Source organism: Pseudophryne corroboree, chromosome 11 (genome assembly GCF_028390025.1).
Source record: "Pseudophryne corroboree isolate aPseCor3 chromosome 11, aPseCor3.hap2, whole genome shotgun sequence".
Classification (NCBI taxonomy): Eukaryota; Metazoa; Chordata; class Amphibia; order Anura; family Myobatrachidae; genus Pseudophryne; species Pseudophryne corroboree.
The window spans coordinates 219,094,089-219,115,903 of record NC_086454.1 but is presented as its reverse complement, the minus strand read 5'-3'; the positions used below and the strand labels follow the sequence as shown (position 1 = coordinate 219,115,903).

The following is a 21,815-nucleotide window of genomic DNA, read 5'->3' as shown; positions in this document are numbered from 1 at the left end:
AATGTGTAGACAGAGGACAAGGTAGTGGTCTGGCACAGCTGTTCCACTGAGTCTCCATGCCGCAAGGCACAAAAGGCACCCACTGCCCTAGTGGAATGTGCCGAAACTTGCTCCAGAGCCGGTCATCCCACACTGGAATAACCTGAAGGATTACTAAACTAATCCACCGTGCAAAAGTCGGCTTAATAGATGGCCAACCCGGGTCTTTAAGCATCATAAGGGACCAGAAAAGAATATGAGTGCATGATAGACAAAATTCTGTCCAAGTACAAACGAAGAGCTTGGACTACATCAAAGACAACTAAACTGTCCCGGATAAATGACGATAAACAGGAAATACTGTACAAACTCCTGGTTCAGTTGATCTACCAGACCTTATATGAAACCGGATTCCTAGCACGTAAGATAGTCTGCACCACCGAAAAGAAAAAACAACAACTTTGTTTTCAGGCGACCATCTTCAATCGCCATTATTTAGCTAATAAAGGTGAAGAAACTGACCCTGTACGTACGTACGGAAGGAAGGAAGGAAGGAAGGAAGGAAGGAAGGAAGGAAGGAAACTAATTTGGGTGCAAAATGTATATCAATGCACTGATACATAATTGCACTGATAGGATCAAAAATACCCTATTGAGCTCCCTTGTGGTAACTTAGTATGTTTCCTTCCCATGCGGTAAATTATAATAGATAACACAGGTATATGACACAAGTGTTATAAAAGAGTGCATAAACATACTGTATACAAATAAACTTTATCTCAATTAATACATTTCAATACATTATAATTAATAAATAAAACATTCCCTTACAATAGATGTTTGACTTAATGTACTTAATAGCAGGTAGCACTTATGATTAGACTGCTTTTGTCATGCTCAACCTCCCATGGCAATATATTTATAACAGCTCACCATCCTGTGTCAAAGTGCAGCTTATTTGTATAGGCAGGTACATCAGCCGAGCTCCGGTGCTTTGTCCCAGACACAAAGGATTTAGCAATCTGTGAGAGCCCCAAGAAAGGATCCTATACCTGATAGGGAATCCGGCACTAGCGCTCCAGTCTGCAATGAGTGCTGGCGGGAGGGATAGTGCTGAAGTTTCGAATGTAGTGCAGTTAGCCGAAGTTTCAAGTAAATGACAGTCAAACAGGTGTCCTTAACGTGTTTCGCTGCCGTCCACAAATGGCAGTTTCATCAGAAGGCAGTACTAGGTGTGCATATCCAGGTGGGATATTTAAATCCTTGAGCATGACACAAACAATCTAATTATAAGTGCTACCCGCTATTAAGGACATTGGGGGTAATTCAGATCTGATCGCTGGGCTGCTAATTTTGCTGTCCTGCGATCAGATAGTTGTTGGCTCCAGGGGGAGTGTAAATTCGCTGTGCAAGTGTGCGATCGAATGTGTACGCTGAACTGTGAAAATTCACTTTTTGCAGTCTGTGCGCATCTCAAGCTTACTCCTCCAGTGCAATAAGAACAGACTTATCGGGGCCGGAGCTGACATCAGACACCTTTCCTGAAAATGCTTGGGCATGCCTGCGTTTTTCTGGACACTCCCTGTAAACGCTCAGTTGCCACCCACAAACAGCTCTTCCTGTCAATCACCTTGCGAACAACCATACGATCGGATTTTTCGCACCATCCCGTTGCGGACCAGCGATGCCTGTTGTTGTTGTCTGACGCACGTGCGCATTGCGTGCATACGCAAGTGCAGTTAGGATCTGATCGCCCACTGTGCGAAAACGCACAGCAGCGATCGGATCGAAATTACCCCTATTGAGTCAAGCTTCTACTATAAGGGTATGTTTTGTACATGTATCAGTTATAATATATTTTAATTTATTTATTGATATTAAATTAACTTTTATACAGTATCTTTATGTGCTCTCTTTTATAATACGTGTTCAGAATGCCAGAACCCTGTACTAACACCACATAGGACCTACTGGCAGCTTCAGAATGCCAGCATACCCAGACCACTGGGGCTAATCCGGTGCCAAAAGGAAGACTGGCTCCACTTGCTCTTTGATCCTCCTGATAACACGGGGTACCATCCCACAGGACTGCATTAGCATTCACTTTGAATAACATTGGATCCCTGGGCTGTTGGTACTCTGAAGTTTTGTGATGAGAGGCCATGAGATCCAATTATGGGTGACCACAATGTTACTTAGAGGATCTGGAAGGACCAATGAATCTGCTAGCGAACTTCATGGTGGGTACCTTCAAGTGCAAATGTCTAGTTGATAACCAGACTGTATCACCAGGTCTCAGCAAAGGAACCTTCTTCCTCTTCTAATCGGCAAAAAGTTTGTACCGCAAGGAAGCTTTGCACAGATTCCTTTTCATCTCTTTCCAAATGTTGAGAAAGCGGTTCACTGTACCACGGACAGCTGGAAGTGATAACAACTGGTAGGTTGTCAATTCTAGCAAAACTGGATTTGGACCATACTGAATGAAGAACAGACAGTGACCAGAAGAGTCTTGTGGAAAAAATTATTATGGGCAAATTCAGCCCATGGTAATGGAGAAATTTTTCAAAATCTTGATTTATTTGCTCCATCTGTCCATTACTGGTATGCTGAAGAGAAGCTCAGTTTGATACCAAAGCACTTACATAGTGTTCTTCAGAATTTAGTAGTAGATTGTACCCCTCGGTTGGAAAGAATGTCATTGGGGAACCTATGCAACCTGAAAATTGGGGGAGCCCATGTGTTGATTCAGGGGTATAGGATTGCTGAGAGTCTCCATATGACAATACAATAATAATTTTCTTGATGTATTATATTCTCACATAAAATGAAAGGTAAAATTTACACATATATGCATATGTGATATCTGTACATACAGGTGTCTACCAGGGACAAAGCGTCCCTTAAATTTACTTCTACGTTGCTAAAAATTTACATTACAAAAGGTTACATTTTATTATATATGTATTTACTTTCACTAATGATGCATTGGATACTTTACTACCTATCAATTTCATGATTATATGACTTACATAAAAGAGTGCTCCTGGAAGAGACTTTTTTTGTCCTTTTCTTTCCCTGAATTGAAAGGTCTAGATCTACTAAAAAATTCCAGGAGCACCACCAATATTACACTGTACAGAATTGAAAATTACAGTTAAGTACATTGGCTCTTTAGCTGTATCAAGTACATCTTCCACTACCTGTGCAGACTAATCCCTAGAATACTAGCTTTCAAATTAGCCCAGATCCACAGGTGGAAAGCTCAATAAGGAGAGATACTACAGCAGCACTAAGATGCAGGCACATGAATAACTCTGTAGAATTGAAAAATAGCTTTTAGCAGAGCTCTGGAGCACAGGAAAGTCTCTAATCAGTAAAGTGCAACGGACAGCAGCTCTGAGCTTGAGGCACAGGTAAAGTTATATTTGTAAGGAGACTGGAGTCCAAGCAATGTAGAGAAATAGGAATTACAAGGAATAACTTGTAGTTTGGAGAGCTAAAGCTCAGCAATGTAAAGGCACAGGAATTACAGGAAATAACTTGTAGTTTAGATAGGTGAAGATCAACAAAGTAAAATAATAGGAATCACGGGTAATAACTTGTAGTTGGAGGGCTGAAGCTCACAGCAGTGCTGGAATTTGGGAGCACATTTTAGCTGCAGAGAGGAATCCCAGCAATACTGAAACACAGGTATCACACGTGGTGACTGCAGACTTGCTATGGACCAAGAACCAGGAACTCAGCAATGTGACTGGCTGATCTGGAGAGGATGGGTTTAAATAGCTGCAATTGAGAGACCCTGACAGGTGCTAGCCTTCTCAGGATCCTTGGTTTGCAAGTGCAATATTTGCTGGCCCTGCAAATCTATAGTCTTCACACTTGGCTGTTTTAGCTAAAACATCCTGCCCAGTGTTGTACTGCCGCTGAATAAATTGATGCTGTGCACATGCACATGGCATCTATACACATAAGGGGAGAGCTTGGGGGAAGCCCAGTACTTTTTAAGTGCTGGGCATTCCCCCAAGATGTGATGCTGTGGCAGGGTATGCCCCTAAGATGTAACGCCGATGGGGCTACACCATCCCCAAAAGTGACATCAGCAGGTCTGTGCCCCCTCTTTGCTAACCACATCCCCTATTTGGGCACATGCGGTGATATTATGCCTGTACCATAGTGCCCTGCCCGCATTCTGGTGAAAACACTAGATAAACCTAATGGCGCTGATCCCCGGCCAGTAAAGAACCTACCTCTGGTGGTTTGTCCCCTAACACCCATACCTCAATGAAAGGAAAAGAAAGAGTAGCAAACCTGTGAGCCTTCTACTTAAAAGCAGCCACCAGAAGAGGAGTGGAAGAGGAGTGCTTTAACCACCTGTAGCCTGGGCAATGAGCACATTTTACTTGGGCTGAAGAGAACACCCCCTCCAAAGGAAAGAGCTTTCAGAGAGTGTTTGTATTCTAAATCTGCTTCCCAGGAATGCAGCCATAGGGTCCGCCAAGCCTAAAAAGCTGTATCCAAAATTCTGGATGCCACCTGGACTCCACCCTGCACTGCCTCACAAACAAATTCTGCTACACCGCAGAGTTGTTCCGCTAAATCCATTAAAGTGTCTCTAGAGGCATCAGCCTATAATAGCCCCACGTTCCATATTCTGTGCCACACCCCCCGAGACCAACACAGACTGGATAGCTACCCCAGGTCCATAAAAATAGCCTGGAGACAACCCTCAAGTTTTTTGTCCAATGTGTCCAGATCCTGAACTAGCAGAGCAGTCGTTTTATATCAGGTGCGCTACCAGTGCATATACAGTACCAAGGAAGACTGTACCCACTTTAACATGTGATCTGCCAGAAACAGATAAAAGGAACGCAAACCTCTGAAGGACTGAAAAGGACAGAAGACTGTAACCACCCTCTTACATTTATGTTCAACCGTAGTAATGAGGTCCTTAAGAGGAAAAATCCAAATCCTTACTATCAAGGGGAACTACCTCATCCTGAACTCACCCTCTTCTTTATCCGAATCCTTGAAAAAGAATTCAGGAAAAAGCAAGATGCTTATGGACCTCCCACAGGATTGGTTCATCAAATAAACATTCTAAATAGGAGGAGCCTTCACAAATGGACTGCTGAAGCTGTGCACTCCATGGTCTGCTGCCAGGGTGGGTCATACATAGGCGGACAATCGCCATAGTACCACTTTAAGACTTAGTAGATTTTTCTGTGTCAGCCATAAATCACACAGAAAAATTCATTTCTGTCTGCAGAGTGCCCCGTAAAAAACAGCACTAAGAACCCAACTCACTAGTAACAAGGTAGTTGTCAGGAAAAAAACATAAAGACATATTCAATTTGTAACTGAAACCAGTAATATAAATATATAGGATTTTAAATACCTACCAGTAAATCCTTTTCTTGTAGTCCATAAGGGATACTGGGCCAAATTAGTATGATGGGTATAGATGGGGTCCAAAGAAGCCATGGCACTTTAAAACTTCAATAGTGTGTGCTGGCTCCTCCCCTCTATGCCACTTCCCACAGCCCAGTCTAGGAAAACTGTGCCCGATGGAGACGAACATACTTGAAGAGGAAAACATGACACAGATAATAAAGAGGTGAGGAAACGAACCAGCACACAACAGAACAAGAAGGTCAGCAATGGCTAAATCAAACAGGATAGCAACAGCTGATCCAAACGGTCACACAAAAACTAAATGTGCAGGAATTAAGTTGAAGCAAAGAGGCGGGCGCCCAGTATCCCTTATGGACTACGAGAAAAGGATTTACCGGTAGGTATTTAAAATCATATTTTCTATTACATCCATCCATAAGGGATACTGGGGTCACATTAGTATAATGGGAACGTCCCTAAGCTCCCAGAATGGGCGGGAGTGTGCGGAGATGCCTGCAAGACTGAGTGACCAAATTGCATAACTACTGAAGCCAGGGTATCAAACTTGTAGAATTTGACAAACGTGTTTGTCCCTGACCAGGTAGCAGCTCGGCATAGTTGTAAAGCAGGGACTCCACGGGCAGCCGTCCAGGATGAGCCCACCGACCTTGTAGAGTGGGCTTTGACAGACTGTGGAACCGGCAAAGCTGCCGAAGTATAGGCCTGCTGGATAGTGAGTCTAATCCAGCGAGCAATAGGCTGCTTTGAAGCAAGACAACCCCTTTTGTGAGCGTCATACAGCACAAAGAGAGAATCTGATTTCCTGACATGAGCCTCTTGACCTAAATCTCCAAGGCTCGAACTACATCCAATGATTTAGGAGTAGAAGAGGTGTCAGAACCAACTGGAACTACTATCGGTTGACTGATATTAAAAGCAGATACCAATTTTGGCAAAAACTGTTGACGAGTTCTGAGTTCCGCTCTGTCCTCGTGAAAGTAAAGTAGGGGCTCCTGCATGACAACGCCCCTAGTTCCGAGACACACCTAGCCAATGCAAAGACCAACAGCATTACCGTCTTACACGCAAGATACTTTTCTTCTAAAGACTCCAAGGGCTCAAACCAAGAGGATTGTAGAAAATCCAAACCCACAGTCAGATCCCAAGGCGCCGTGGGTGGCACAAAGGGAGGTTGCATGTGAAGGACACCCTTCAATAATATCTGGACTTCCGGAAGCGTAGCCAATATGACTTTGGAAAAAGATAGATAAGGCTGAAATCTGAACCTTGATGGAGCCCAGGCGTAGGTTCATGTCCAACCTGTAGGAAACGACCCTGATTGAAATCTGCTATGGGGTACTGCCAACACTCACACCAGGACCATATCTCTTCCAAATGTGGTGGTAATGACTTGACGTTACCCCCTTCCTGGCCTGGATCATGGTTGAAACGACCTTGTCAGGAATTTCCTTCTTGGTTATAATCTCCCTTTCAACCACCATGCCGTTAAATGGAGCCTTTGTAAGTCCGGGTAGACGAACAGTCCTTGCTGAAGAAGATCCACCCACAATGGCAGAGGCCATGGGTCTTCCACTGACAAAGCCAGAAAGTTTGCGTACCAAGCCCTTCTTTGCCAATCAGGATTGCCTGAACCCTTTCCTTTTTTATTCTTTTCAGAACTCTTGGAAGTAATGTAAGAGGAGGGAACAGATACACCGACTGGTAAATCCATGGCGCCGTCAGTGAGGGTCCATCCTTCGTGAGCAATACCGATGAAGCTTCTTGTTGAGACGAGAGGCCACCAGGTCTATCTGTAGACAGCCCCACTGGTCCGTTATCTGCTGAAATACCTGTGGGTGTAGACCCCACTCTCCCGGGTGCAGGTCGTGTCTGCTTAGGAAGTCCGCTTCCAAGTTGTCTACTCCTGGAATAAAAATGTCCGATATTGCCTTTGTATTCCTTTCTGCCCAGAGAATGATCTTGGATACTTCTCGCATGCACGCTATGCATTTTGTCCCTCCTTGTAGGTTTATGTAGGCTACCACCATGGCAATGTCCGACTGGACCTGTACGGCCCGATCCTGAAGAAGATGGGAGGCCTGAAGCAGAGCATTGTAGAGTGTCCTGAGTTCCAGGATGTTTTTCGGAAGAATGGCCTCAAGGCTGGACCACCTGCCCTGGAATTGAGCACCTTGGGTTAGAGCTCCCCAACCCTAAATTCCGAAGCTTCGACTTTCTACCAGATGGGAGGACTGCAGTCACCACAAGAGGGAAATCCTGGCCTACAGTGATAGGCGTATGATCTGGTGCATCTGCAGTTGTGAACCTGACCATTTGTCCAGGATATTCAGCTGGAATGTGCGCACATGGAATCTTCCGTACCGAACTGCCTCGTAGGAAGACACCATCTTTCCTAGCAGATGTATGCAAAGATGTACCTATACCCTGTTCAACTTCAATAGAGAGCGAACCATCTCCTGGAGTGTCTTTGCTTTGTCCAGGGGTAGGAAAACTTTCTGAGCTACCATGTCCAGGACCATGCCCAGAAACTGATGTCTTTGTGTCGGCTCGAGGTGAAATTTCTGTAAATTGAGAATCCACCCGTGGTGTGTTAGTAGTCGTGTTGTGAGGCTGATGCTGTCCATCAGCTGTTCTGTGGACACTGCTTTTATCAGCAGATCGTCCAGGTATGGAACAACGTTTACGCCCTGAAGACGGAGTTGGGACATCATTTCCGCCATGACCTTTATGAATACCCTTGGTGCCGTAGAGAGGCCGAAGGTAAAGCCTGAAATTAGTAGTGGTTGTCTAGGAGCACAAACCGTAGATAAGCCTGATGAGGTGGCCATATATATGGAGGTAGGCATCCTTCATATCCAGGGATACTAAGAACTCCCCCTCTTTCAGACCTGAAATCACCATTTTCAGAGATTCCATCTTGAATTTGAAAAACTTCAGATGTGGGTTTAAGGATTTGAGATTCAAAATTGGTGTTACCGAACAATCCGGTTTCTGTACCACAAACAGATTGGAGTAATATCCCCTGTTCCTCTAATAAAGTGGAACTGGAACAATGACCTGAGTGTGAACCAATTTTCGAATAGCCTCTTGTAAGGTTTCCCATATTTCTTTGGAAACTAGTAATCTTGATATGAAGAATCTATGAGGTAGAGCAAGGTCAAACTGTATTTTGTAGCCCTGGGAGATTAGAGCTTTTACCCATGCATCTTGGCAGGAGCGGCTCCAAATATGTCTGAAATACTTTAGCCAAGCTCCCACCCTGAAACCCACCAGGAATAGAGGGACACCGTCATGCTGAAGCCTTTGTGGAGGCGGAGTTAGTGTTCTGCTCCTGCGAACTTGAGGCAGCTGGTCTGCGTGACTTTCCTCTATTTTCCCTGGCAGCGTTTGAGGCACCTCTGGCCCTATCTCTAAACCTCATCGAATGAAAGGCATGCAGAGATGGGCCCAAATATATATGCCTAGCAGGTGGAGCCCAAGATGGTAGGTATGTGGATTTCCCGGCAGTGGCCTGTGAAATCTATTTGTCCAATTCACCTCCAAATAAGACATCACCTGTAAAGGGCAAATCCTCTATGCCCTTCTTTGATTCAGCGTCCGCTACCCACTTACGTAACCACAAAGCTCTGCGAGCAGATTGCCATAGTAGTAGACCTGGCATTTATGATGCTGATCTCTTTGATAGATTCGCATAAAAAAAAGGGCAGATTCCAGAATATGGAAAAGGAATAGAGGTAATGATGGCGCTGGGCAGACCTGTGTGTTTGTGCACCCTGGAATTAGCTGCCACCTGGTGGGGAGGTAGCCAGCCTCCTCAAACAACAAAGCAATTATAAAAGATTACCAGGTGAGCGCTCAATGCCAATGATGGACACAGCAATAAAAATAAAAGTAAACTAATTTATTACATGAACTGACAACATATAGCACATTAAAATAGACAAGACCACACTAGAGTAATCATATAAAACTGAGGTTCCGGAGACGTCTAGAATAAACAATGGTATGAACTATTTGCATGTACTCGGAAGGCAGTCATAATACCTAGAATAAGAGATAATTCTCTAATAACTTCTATCTGTAGTTAATTGCTCGCCCAAATGTAAAAACACAAGAATTTTTAGCACAACCGTGCATATGGGTGTCCTCAAGGTAATGTAAGTTCGATTCCAATAGGAAAGAGTTCATCAGTTTCCAGATTTACTAGATGTATGAGCGGTGCAAATAATTGGGAGTTGTAGAATAACTGTTACTCACAGTCTTGGACGGTTTTTCCTCGCTGCACCACAGTAATGTGTTTGTAGCCGCTCTTTATCACCCTGTGCACGGGTGAGACATCCGTCAGCGGCGGGACTCGTCAGCGGCGTAGTCCATCTGCAGCGTAAGCGGGGAGCCGCTCTCTACTCCGACAGAGTGTGGATGCACCAGTGCACCGTTCTCCACCCCCAGCACCGGTGGAATAGTGCTCACCAGGGTAGGACACAAGGCGTTCCCGGTGTGATCCAGGGGATTGAATAGTGCAGTCTCGCTGGAGATTGAACAATTGCCGGCAAATGTTAGAATCAGCTGCTAGGAGGACACGCTCCAATTCTTGTGGGCAATGGGGTATAATGACTCCTTCTCTCTGTACCCTCAACGCGTTTCTCCGCACCCCAGGCGGCTTCTTCAAGAGGCAGAGTGTTCTACTCTGAACATTGCTTCTCATTCTTTTATACCTTGTCAATTCTAATTAGTGAGAACAGGTGTGTGTAGGATCTCAACAGGTGCATTCTCATTTGCACTTTCATATAGCAATGTTTAGCTTAGAGTACTAAAAGTGGTCTGTATTAAATAATAACAACAATAATTAACATTTAAAAATGCTTAATAGTATTATACTAATGCATATGCAAATTTGATCGTGTAGAGTTACAGGCTTATTGCGATGCGGACAGAATTGGAGACTCTAAGTTTATAAATATCATTACTCCAAACTATTATAATGTCTAATAGTAGAAATATATAATTACTCAATTTGATGAAAGGTAGAATCATGTTAATATATTCTTTATCTAATGTTACTTTCTAAATTACACAAATATCTCATAATTAAATTAATTTTGTTTTTACATTTGGGCGAGCAATTAACTACAGATAGAAGTTATTAGAGAATTATCTCTTATTCTAGGTATTATGACTGCCTTCCGAGTACATGCAAATAGTTCATACCATTGTTTATTCTAGAGGTCTCCAGAACCTCAGTTTTATATGATTACTCTAGTGTGGTCTTGTCTATTTTAATGTGCTATATGTTGTCAGTTCATGTAATAAATTAGTTTACTTTTATTTTTATTGCTGTGTCCATCATTGGCATTGAGCGCTCACCTGGTAATCTTTTATAACAGATTCCAGAATATGTTGTATATGTTTCATCATATCAGACAGTGTTGCGTCACCCGCAAGACCCTCTTGAAAGTGACCCGCCCATGTGTGAATGGCCTGTGTAATCCAACAGCCTGCAATAATGGGTCTCTGAGTCGCCCATGTAGCTATATAAATAGATTTCAATGTGCCTTCTATTTTCCTGTCAGCCGCCTCTTTTAGTGTCATAGTTCCCGGCACCGGTACCACAGTCTTTTTTGACAGACGTGATACCGAGGCATCAACAATAGGGGGATTTTCCCAGAGCTTTCTCCCCTCATGTGAAAAGGGGAAAACAGTCAAAAGTTTTTTAGACACTTGAAACCTCGTGTCAGGATTAACCCATGGCTCTCTGAAAAGGTCATCTAATTCTTTAGAATCAGGAAAAGTTGCAGTTACTTTTTTCTGTGCAGAGAAAAAAGACTTTGGTACATCTACTTCTGTATCTGGGATATTCAGCACTTCCCTTATAGAATGGATAAGTGATTTGACGCCCTGTGTTGCGGTTCCCTCTTCTACCTCTTGAGCCTCAATTTCCTCCCACTCCTCAAGAATCTCCTCATCAGATTCTGAAAGTAGATAATGTAACCCACGTTTTTGTGGTAATTGTCTCATGGAGGGAGGCTTCTTTCTGCTCTCTGAATGTTCTTTTGCCAAATCAGGGACAGACTATTGCAGCAGCTGTCTTTCACTTTTTGCAGCAGCCATTTCATTAGACATACTAGACATCATCGACCTAATGGACTCCACCCAGGGTCACTCTTATAACTCTCCCCCTGTTGCCCCACTGTTCTGGGAGGGCTGGCTACATAGCTCACATACAAGTGAGTCTGCAGGGGAAGGAGAAAACTTGGTGTTACATGAAGTACACACTGCTCTTTTACCATTCATGCTGACAGTGGTCACACACACAGAGGAAACAAGTAAAAGCAAGTTTACCCACAGTGAAGCCGAGAGACAGGCACACAGAGAGTGAGGAACCAGAACACAAGCCCTTGTGCAATAGTTATATACTTGATGGGCTTTTTATATAATTTATATGTACCAGGAGCACATTAAAGGTTTCTGCAGCGGCTCTTCCCTTTGACTAACCCCTGGTACCAATGCTCAGGCAAATGGGGTATCCCAAGAGGAGCTGAATTTACCTGCAGCGTCTTCTTCCTCAGTGAAATGGCGCCAGGAAGACACTGGTCCTGCTCAGTTTAAGCTCCGCCCCTCAATGGCACCAGAGCTCAGCTTAATCATTTATACTGGCTATGTCTCCCTCTAGTGTAAAAATGAGGATAAATCCCCTTTTTTACAGTCAGCACCAGTGTCCCTGCGTGAGAGAGCTTGAGGCCTTCCCGCAGAGAGTCTGCATGCCGAACTCTGAAGTGGGGACTCGCTAGTTTGATCCCCAGTTCAACACTCACCACTCTTCAGGCTTTAGGGGTGTGCGGCTTGCTGCGGGAGGGGGGTGCGCCTGAGCGCCGTGCCCTGCGGTACACTGATAATTCCAGGTCTGTGTCCTGTCAGCGGGGATCTGGTTCTGCGCCTTCCAGAGGCCGCTGCCGGTCCCCCTACCTATTTCCCACGAGGCAGGTGACTGTTACCCCAAATAAATAAAAGTTTAAATAAAATTGAATAAAAATCTCTGGAGCTCCAGAGTAGTGCATCCGGCCCTGTGGGGAGGGGCCAGCACACACTATTGAAGTTAAAAAAGTGCCATGGCTCCTTTGGACTTGATCTATACCCCATCGAACTATACCCCAGCAGTCTCAAAGCACAGCAGAGGATTGCTGTCTGTCAGCTTCTCCTGTAGCACCGCATAGACAGTGAGCTTCCCCCTCCCTAGGAAAATGACAGATCTCACCAGACTGCCTGAAGTGGTTACGCACCCCCTACTTCCAGGAATAGGGGACCCGCCACAGAGAACTGGCACAATGGTGGCCGCCATCGAAACAGCAGTACATCTGGCACCCTCTAAAAAGGTGACAGAGCTTGGTTGTCCCCTGACCCAGGCAGTCTTCAGCAGGAGACCCGGAGTGCATACAGGAGAGTGAACTATTGAGGACTGCGACAGCAGCCACATCAGAATAAACCCAATGACTAAGGTAACTTAAACACGGCATTCTAGGGGGTTGCAGAGGAGAGGAGCTTCTGTTTAAAGCTATAGGTATTTTTGATTAAGCACCAGCTCCACCAGGACCAGACCACCAGCAACCCATGATAGTAGTGTCCCCCAGAGTGGATGCAGTAGAAATAAAGAATATTAATACAGTATGTGTTAGTATAGTTGTCAGACCTATGGTTGAGTTATAACAAAATTTAAAAAAGATCTATCTATCTATACAGACTCCAAATGTGCAACTGAAGAATATACTCTTTCTGGATACCTGTTCAGCAGCTTGAACCTCCCCATAGCTGTCCAAAAAGTTTCCTTGTATAGCTGTGCCTATAATGGTTAATCCTTTCCCAGCTTTCAGTTGAGAGGCAAAAGTGAGTAGTCGTGGGTACTTAACATGCAAGTCCTCATCCAATTTTAGGAGAACTAGCAACTGTGGCCTAAAAGGAAACAAAATTAGCAACTAGCATTAATGTGTCAGAGGCAAAAAGTGAACATGAAATTACAGAAAAGCAAGCTAACAAAGGTCTTATGTAAAAAAAAAATATATTTTTATATATATATATATATATATATATATATATAAACACACACACACACACACACACACACACACACACACACACACACACACACACAGGTTGAGTATCCCATATCCAAATATTCCGAAATACGGAATATTCCAAAATACGGACTTCTTTTGAGTGAGAGTGAAATAGTGAAACCTTTGTTTTTTGATGGCTCAATGTACACAAACTTTGTTTAATACACAAATTTATTAAAAATATTGTATTAAATGACCTTCAGGCTTTGTGTATAAGGTGTATATGAAACATAAATGAATTGTGTGAATGTACACACACTTTGTTTAATGCACAAAGTTATAAAAAAATATTGGCTAAAATTACCTTCAGGCTGTGTGTATAAGGTGTATATGTAACATAAATGTATCCTGTGCTTAGATTTAGGTCCCATCACCATGATATCTCATTGTGGTATGCAATTATTCCAAAATACGGAAAAATCCGATATCCAAAATACCTCTGGTCCCAAGCATTTTGGATAAGGGAGACTAAACCTGTATATATATATATATATATATATAGAGAGAGAGAGAGAGAAAGAGAGAGAGAGAGGTTTATGGCAGACTTACCATGGTTAAAGCTTTCTGCGAGGTACACTCGGTTCCACAGGGAATTCATCGGGGTGTAGGAGTTGGATCTTGATCCGGGGCACCAACAGGCTAAAGCTTTGACTGTTCCCAGGATGCATTGCGGGGCCTACTCTATAACCCTGCCTCCGTGCACAGGAGCTCAGTTTTGTTCACCAGTCCAATGCAGTAGCATGTAAAAGAGAAGGCAGATGTTACTCACATAGAACCACGTTCTCACAACATGAGAAGGAACCAGCGGCTAATGCCATACAAACCCAAAGAAGCTAAGTGCATCAGGGTGGGCGCCCTCTGGAACCCAGCGTACCTCGCAGAAAGAGATATAACCATTTTATCTTTTTCTGCAGTGGGGTACACTGTGTTGGACAGGGAATACATCGGGAATGTCCTAAAGCAGTTCCTCATGGGAGGGTACACAATGTTGTGGGTACAAGAACCCGGCGTCCAAAGGAAGCATCCTGGGAGGTGGAAGTATCAAAGGCATAGAACCTAATGAACATGTTCACTGAGGACCACGTAGCAGCCTTGCACAAATGTTCAGCGGATGCGCCTCGGCGGACTGCCCAAGAAGGTCCAACAGACAGAGTAGAATGGGCTTTAATCGCAGCAGGAGCTGGAAGACCAGCCTGTGCATAAGCTTGTGCAATCACCATTCTAATCCATCTGGCCAAGGTATGCTTATTCGCAGGCCAGCCACATTTGTGAAAACCAAACAGTATAAAGAGGGTACCTGACCTCCTGATAGAGGCAGTCCTCTCCACGTATATATGGAGAGCCCTTACCACATCCAAAGACCGCTCTCTGGAGGACAAACCAGACGATACAAAGGCCAGAACTACAATCTCTTGGTTAAGGTAAAAAGATGACACCACCTTAGGTAAATAACCTGGGTGAGTTCTAAGAACTGCCCAGTCACAATGAAATATCAGAAAGGGTGGACGACAGGGCAAAGCACCTAAGTCCGACACACGTCTAGCAGTGGCAATAGCCAGCAGAAACAAGACCTTAAGCGTAAGTCATTGAAGGTCCACCGACTCAAGAGGTTCAAATGGAGGCTCTTACAGAGCATTCAAGACAACAAACAAATCCCATGGAGCCACAGTAGGGACATAGGGAGGCTGAATCCGCAGTACGCCCTGAGTGAATGTATGAACGTCTGGCATGGACGCAATTATTCTCTGAAACCACACCGACAAGGCAGATATGTAAACCTTGAGGTAGGCCAGACGAAGTCCTAAGTCCTTGTTGCAAAAAAGCCAGAAGTCTGGAAGTACTAAACTTGTAAGCATTGTAATTCTTAGCAGCACACCAGGTGAAGTAAGAATTACAGACCCTATAATAAATCTGTGCAGAAGCCGGATTGCGTGCCTTCAGCATAGTTTGGATAACCGCCTCGGAGAATCCCTTAGCTCTCAGGAGGGAAGCTTCAAGAGCCACGCCATCAAAGCCAGTCTTGCCAGGTCTGGGTAGACACACGGGGTGTAGTATGGTTTGCCGGCAATCAAGGTCTCGGCAACCAGCATACCGGCACCAGAATCCCAACTGCCGGCATACCGACAGTTGGGCAAGCGCAAATGAGCCCCTTGCGGGCTCGCTGACCTCACCACGCTGCGGGCACGTTGGTGCGCTACGCTATCTATTTTCCCCCTAGGGGGGTCATAACCCCCAAGAGGGAGAAAAGATGTCGGTATGCCGGCGCCGGTATGGTGGTCGCCGGGAGTCCGGCCGCTGGCAACCTGAAGACCACAAGGGCGGAGGGCCCTGCACAAGGAGGTCTGGACGTTAAGGAAGTAGAAGGGGGCATTCTATCAATAAACCCTGCAGGTCTGAGAACTAATGCCATCTGGGTCACCCTGGAGCGACTAGAAGTAGTATTCCTCCTTCTTGCTTGAACTTCCGTAGTACCCTGGGCAGGAGTGACACCGGAGGGAACACGTAGGGCAGGCGAAAGTTCCATGGGACAGCAAGTGCATCCACGAACGTGGCATGAGGATCCCTTGTCCTTGATCCGAAGACCGGAACCTTGTGATTGTGTCGAGACGCCATCAGGTCTACATCTGGTAGGCCCCACTTGTCCACTAGCAGTTGAAAGCCTTCCGGATGAAGACTCCACTCACTGGCATACACGTCCATATGACTGAGAAAATCCGCTTCCCAGTTGAGGACTCCCGGAATGAACACTGCCAATATTGCTGGCAGATGGCGTTCCACCCAACAAAGGATTTTTGACACCTCCATCATTGCTTTGCGGCTTCGAGTGCCGCCTTGATGATTTATGTACGCCACCGTGGTGGCGTTGTCTGACCATACTTGAACAGGCCTGCCCTGTAGTAGAGGCAGGGCAAGAGTCAACGATTTGAAACCTGCCTGCAGTTCCAGAATGTTGATGGGGAGGAGAGATTCCTCCTTGGTCCACTGACCCTAGAGAGTGTGTTGCTCTAGGACCGTGCCCCAACCCCTCAGACTGGCGTACATAGTCAGTAGGACTCAGTCGGGGATCCAGAAGGGATGGCCTCTGCTCAACTGCTGGTCCTGGAGCCACCAAGACAGAGACAGACGGACCTCCGGAGTCAGAGAGATCAACTGATGAGACAGACCAACCCATTTCGAAAGGATTAACCATTGCAGAGGGCGGGAATGGAATTGAGCATACTCCACCATGTCGAAAGCCGACACCATCAGGCCTAGTACTTGCATCGCTGAGTGTATCAACACTCTTGGCCAAGAGCGGAAGTATCTGATCCTGTCCTGGAGCTTCAGGACTTTCTCGGGAGACAGAAACAGTCTTTGGCTGTGTGTGTGTCCAGCAGCGCCCCCAGGTGCAGGGACCAGTGAGGACTTCTTCCAGTTGATTTGCCACCCGTGGGCTTGTAGGAATTGTACTGTCAGTTGCAGATGACTGAAGAGGACATCTTGGGAGTTTGCCAGGATCAACAAGTCGTCTAGATATGGCATCATCACGGCCATAATCTTGGTGAAGATCCGAGGGGCCGTGGTCAGTCCAAATGGTAGAGCCCGGAACGGATAGTGCATGGTTGCCAATAGCAAACCGTAGATATTGCTGAAGCAATATGGCAGTAGGTATATGCAGGTAAGCATCTTGTATGTTCAGGAATACCATGTAATCTCCAGGTTCCATGGCCAGTACAATCGAGCACAGTATTTCCATACGGAATTTGGACACTCTCACAAATTTGTTCAGTGACTTGAGGTTGAGTATAGGCCCGAAAAGACCCATTGGGTTTCGATACTAGAAACAGGGTCGAATAGTATCCTCTGCCTCTCTGGGACAGAGGCACCGGCACCACCACTCCAGTATCTAGCAGGGACTTGACAACCAAGTGGAGAGCCTGCGCCTTTAATGGATCTGAGGGGATAGTCGTTGTGCAGAACTGGTGAGGGGGACATCTCTTGAAGGAGACTGTGTACCCGTGAGAGACAACGTCTCGCACCCACGCATCTGAAGTGATTTTAACCAGACCTGGGTGAACTGCAGAAGTCGGCCTCCCACCCTGGTTTCCCCCAGGGGGAGGCCTGCCCCATCATGCAGCAGGCTTTTCTTGCTTGGAAGCAGGCTGACAGGCAGCCCATGGCTGTTTAGCCTTGGGCTTAGTGGTTTTGGAAGCATGAGCATGTCTCGGGTATGCTTGACCCTTTGCTTTTCCTGGAGGTCGAAATGAACGAAAGGTGGTACTCTTTGCCTTCGGAGCAGAAAGATTATTGTTAGGGAGAAAAGCAGCCTTAGCAGCCGCTAAGTCAGTCACAATCTTATTAAGATCTTCCCCAAACAGGATGTCTCCCTTAAAAGGGAGTCTTTTTGGAGTCCAGACCCACTATACATGACCTCAGCCACAGAATATGGCGAGCCAGGATGGAAGTAGTCGACGCCTTAGCCGCCATGACACCTGCCTCGGAGGACGCCTCCTGAATATAATGGGAGGCGGTGGTAATATGAGACAGATATTGTCTGGCGGTATTAGATATATTCTGAGGCAGCTCTTCCTCCATTGTCTGAACCCATGCATCAACCTGAGTTGTAGATTCCTCATCAGAAGCAGCTGTATCAGTGTCTGACGGGTCAGTATATTCCCCATCTTCATCAGACGAATCATCTGAGATAATTGTGGATTGTGAGGAGGAAGTGGCCCGCTTAGATGACCCCTTGACAAGAGCGACGCAAGCACTGCATGATGCAGGAGTGTCCGCGGATTTCCCGCCCTTTGTGGCAGACATTATAGTGAATGTAGCCGTTGAGCGTAACAATACAATACAGCCAGACAAATACAATACCCGCAAAACACTCCCTTATTTATGTGACAGTAAATACAGGACACCAAAAAGGGAATAAATGCAAAATAATAAATGCAGTAAAATAAACTCAGCAGTATATACTGCGCTGCACTATAGATGATACCCTGATGCACCTAGCCTCCTAGGGTACAGAATATAGTGATAGCTATAGCTGGAATACACAGAGAGTGAAATCCATATAGCACATGCAGGCAAACACAGTCACAATAGTATTTCAATGCAGAAATTATTTGAACACACAATAAAACTGCACTGGACTAGTAAATAGGTAAATAGACTAGATGGATATATCAGAATACGTGTACTATATATTCTGGTAAAGAGACACTTGTTCTTAACTAACGATGTCTTAAAATGACATGTAGAATACTTAAGTGACTGTAGAATCACAGCGCTGAGCAAGCAGGCGGATTTACAGAAGGAGACTTAGCCCTGCAGTCCCGGAGACCAGACACAGCTACTTGTAGAAGATGGCACCTAAATCTCAGCCAGGGAGTGAGGGAGAGTGAAATGCAGCTCCAGGGCGGGAACACCAGCAGTAGATGGCGGCCGGAAATGGGGAAGGGGCTGCAGGTCAGCGCCTTATTCCCTATGCTGGTCCTCACCACTGGGTACTGTGGAGCCTATGCCAAACGGATTTATTAAAATCCGATCTGTGCTCCCTGCCCTGGTGGATATAGTGGGGTCCCTGTGCAGTACAGTGTCCAGGCCAGCGGCATGGTCCATCACCTGGGACCGTGACCGGAACGCGATTTACCAGCGGGACCCGCCTGGGGGACCTTCTTACCTCCTCCCTGATGTGCCATGCGATCCTCAAGAGCGTCAGCGATGGTGTGCCTGTGGACCGGTGCGCCTCCGCTGCAAGTACCTGGAAACCGGCCGCGGGAGTATGCAGTGCTGCTGGGGAAGTGATGGAGCCACAGCACAGCATGTCATAATGACATAGAAAGTGCTGCGGCCCTTGAAGCCTTCTAAAAAGCTCTTTTCAGGGCTGCCTAGCGCAGCTCACCCTGTTAACTGACCTGTTATGCAGGAACCAACTTACAAACTGAGCTCCTGTGCACGGAGGCGGGGTTATAGAGGAGGCCTCGCAATGCAGCCTGGGAATTGTCAAAGCTTTAGCCTGTTGGTGCCTCGGATCAAGATCCAACTCTACACCCCAATGTATTCCCTGTGGAACACAGTGTACCCTCTGCAGAAATATATACAGTATATTAAATATTGTGACTAGCTTGTAGGTTTCTACTTGTTCATATAATTATTGGTTCTTCCTCTACAATATATTGTGCAGAATTAGCATTTAATGATCTTCTGTAAGAGTCTGCTCATAAGCCTAACAACCATAGAATTTATGCAAAAACACTTAAGGGCCCCATACACTACCGCGAGATGTCAGACGGACATGTCGTGGGCAATCACCCCCGGCAGCGGATCGCCCAAGATACATTGTATGCTGTCCTTTTGCATACAATGTATCTTGGGTGATCCCAGCCATCCCTGCGGGGTCGGACCAGATTGAATGTGCAGCACATTCAATCTGGAGGATCCAATCCGATGCTCACGGGCAGGGGTGTATCTTCCTATTGGCCAGGATGGAACTTGCCAGGGGCGCCGGCCAAGAAGGAGGCGCTGCCCGGCACTGCCACCCAGGCCAGGGGGTAGAATGACATAGTAATTCTTACTACATCCCTCAGCAGTGCTCATCCACTACCGGACTCTCAGAAGCGTATTGCACTCTGGCACTCTCTGTGGCTATAGTCACAATGATGGTGAATATAGCCGGGGAGTGGGGCACTTCCAGGTATGGGGAGGGGCGAGGCACTTCCTCTTCCTCATCCGCTCCCCTTCTCATTGGTCCCACGTGGTCTGTCACCAAACACCAGCCACTACAATCCGCACCAGACAGCAGTGCAGCATAAGCATACCTGTACATTTTCTGTGGTACCGTAGCTGCACTGCATGGTCTATCTTGGCAGTCTGGATCACAGGTTACAAAGAGCTCTGTATGGAGTGACTGCCTGTCCAGCTGTGTTGAGACTACAAGTCCCAGCACACCTTGTCAACTGGATTTGCTTAGACATGTAGTGCCATCACACCTAGAGAGGGTTTTTTTAACTGTATGTATGTGTGCATATATCCCCTCGGTGTCCCTGTCCGCACCCTCCTTGTAATTCCCACTCAGTGTTCCTGCCCGCACCATCCCTGTAAGGGCCCTCTCAGTGACCCTGCCCATACACTCCTGTAATTTCCTCTGTGTCCCTGCCCGCACACTTCCCATAAATCCCCCTCAGTGTCCCTACCTGCACCCTCCCCGTAATTCCCTGTCAGTGTCCCTGACCTCAGCCTATCTGTAACTTCCCCCTCTGTGTCCCTGGTTGGGGGAGGTGGGGGGCGCCAGTTCCTTGCTTTGCCAGGGGCGCTCAGACCCCTAGATACACCCCTGCTCACAGGAACACGCATCGGATCGGAAATGCCTCAAAAATGCCCGATTTCATCCAATATATCGAACCGAATGCCCGAAATCGGATGAAATCGGGCATTATCGTCCTAGTGTATGGAGCCCATTAGTTTAGGATGCAGTTATTTGTCCCTGGCAAACTGGCAATACACGCCTAGCTTAAGCCATACCTCTCAACCACTAGCACCCTCTAACTCTACCTTTACTGCTGATCCAACAGTAAAGCTCAGTGTAGGGCAGCACAACAGCAGCAAAAAATATTTCATAAAATAAGGAAGGCTTTGTACAATCCATTCACGTTATTCGGTCAAACACTTGCAGAGCTACAGTAAATGTGACAGAGGTAGTGCCTGAGTGTGAGATAGGCACAGGAGGTATGCTGGAAGCCATAGCCTGTGATGTTCCTGAAATAACTTCCAGTTATTATGGTATTTAAAACCTCAATCATTGTTTGTCGCACCTCTATGGGACAATGTGTTATAATTTCTTTGTTACACCAGTTCATTGAATCTACCAGTATTAGTGTAAACAAGAAGGTCACTAGCAAAGCAAATTAGTGATGTGAAGCTCCTGTCAAATGGATTGATATAAGCAGATATAGGTGTAATATCACTCCTCTAGGTTAGGTTTTGTTACCTGTTATGTGTGTTACATTTTTATTTTTAACTTTATATTGTCACTAGCCAGACAGGGGTAAATTCCCATTCATTTATTATGATCAGGATAAGTTTTTTATTTCCATGTGATTTTCCTATATTTAAAGGAGCAGATTGCTAATTGTCAGCCCGGAGCTATTCGCTACCCCACATGTTAGGCCCCAGATGATGCACTTAGAGCCTTATTCAGGTCGCATCGCAATCGCAGTTTTTGCGACTGACCATTTTCAGGGCGGAGTCGGGGAAATGGGGGCATGCCGGCAGCATTTTAGGGGTGGCTGCGTGTCATCACAATGGCGGCAGGACTCCTGTCATGACAGCCAG

At 45.9% G+C, this 21,815-nt stretch overlaps 1 protein-coding gene across 2 annotated transcripts in view; it reads right to left on the bottom strand.

The window, feature by feature from the left end:
- The window catches only part of SLC12A4 (solute carrier family 12 member 4), a 939,289-nt gene that overhangs the window by 166,229 nt on the left and 751,245 nt on the right, over positions 1–21,815 (bottom strand). For both annotated transcript variants that reach the window (XM_063945258.1, XM_063945259.1), the window contains exon 17: positions 13,167–13,335. In XM_063945258.1, the coding sequence (XP_063801328.1) occupies positions 13,167–13,335 (169 nt within the window). The remainder of the gene's footprint in view (positions 1–13,166; positions 13,336–21,815) is intronic.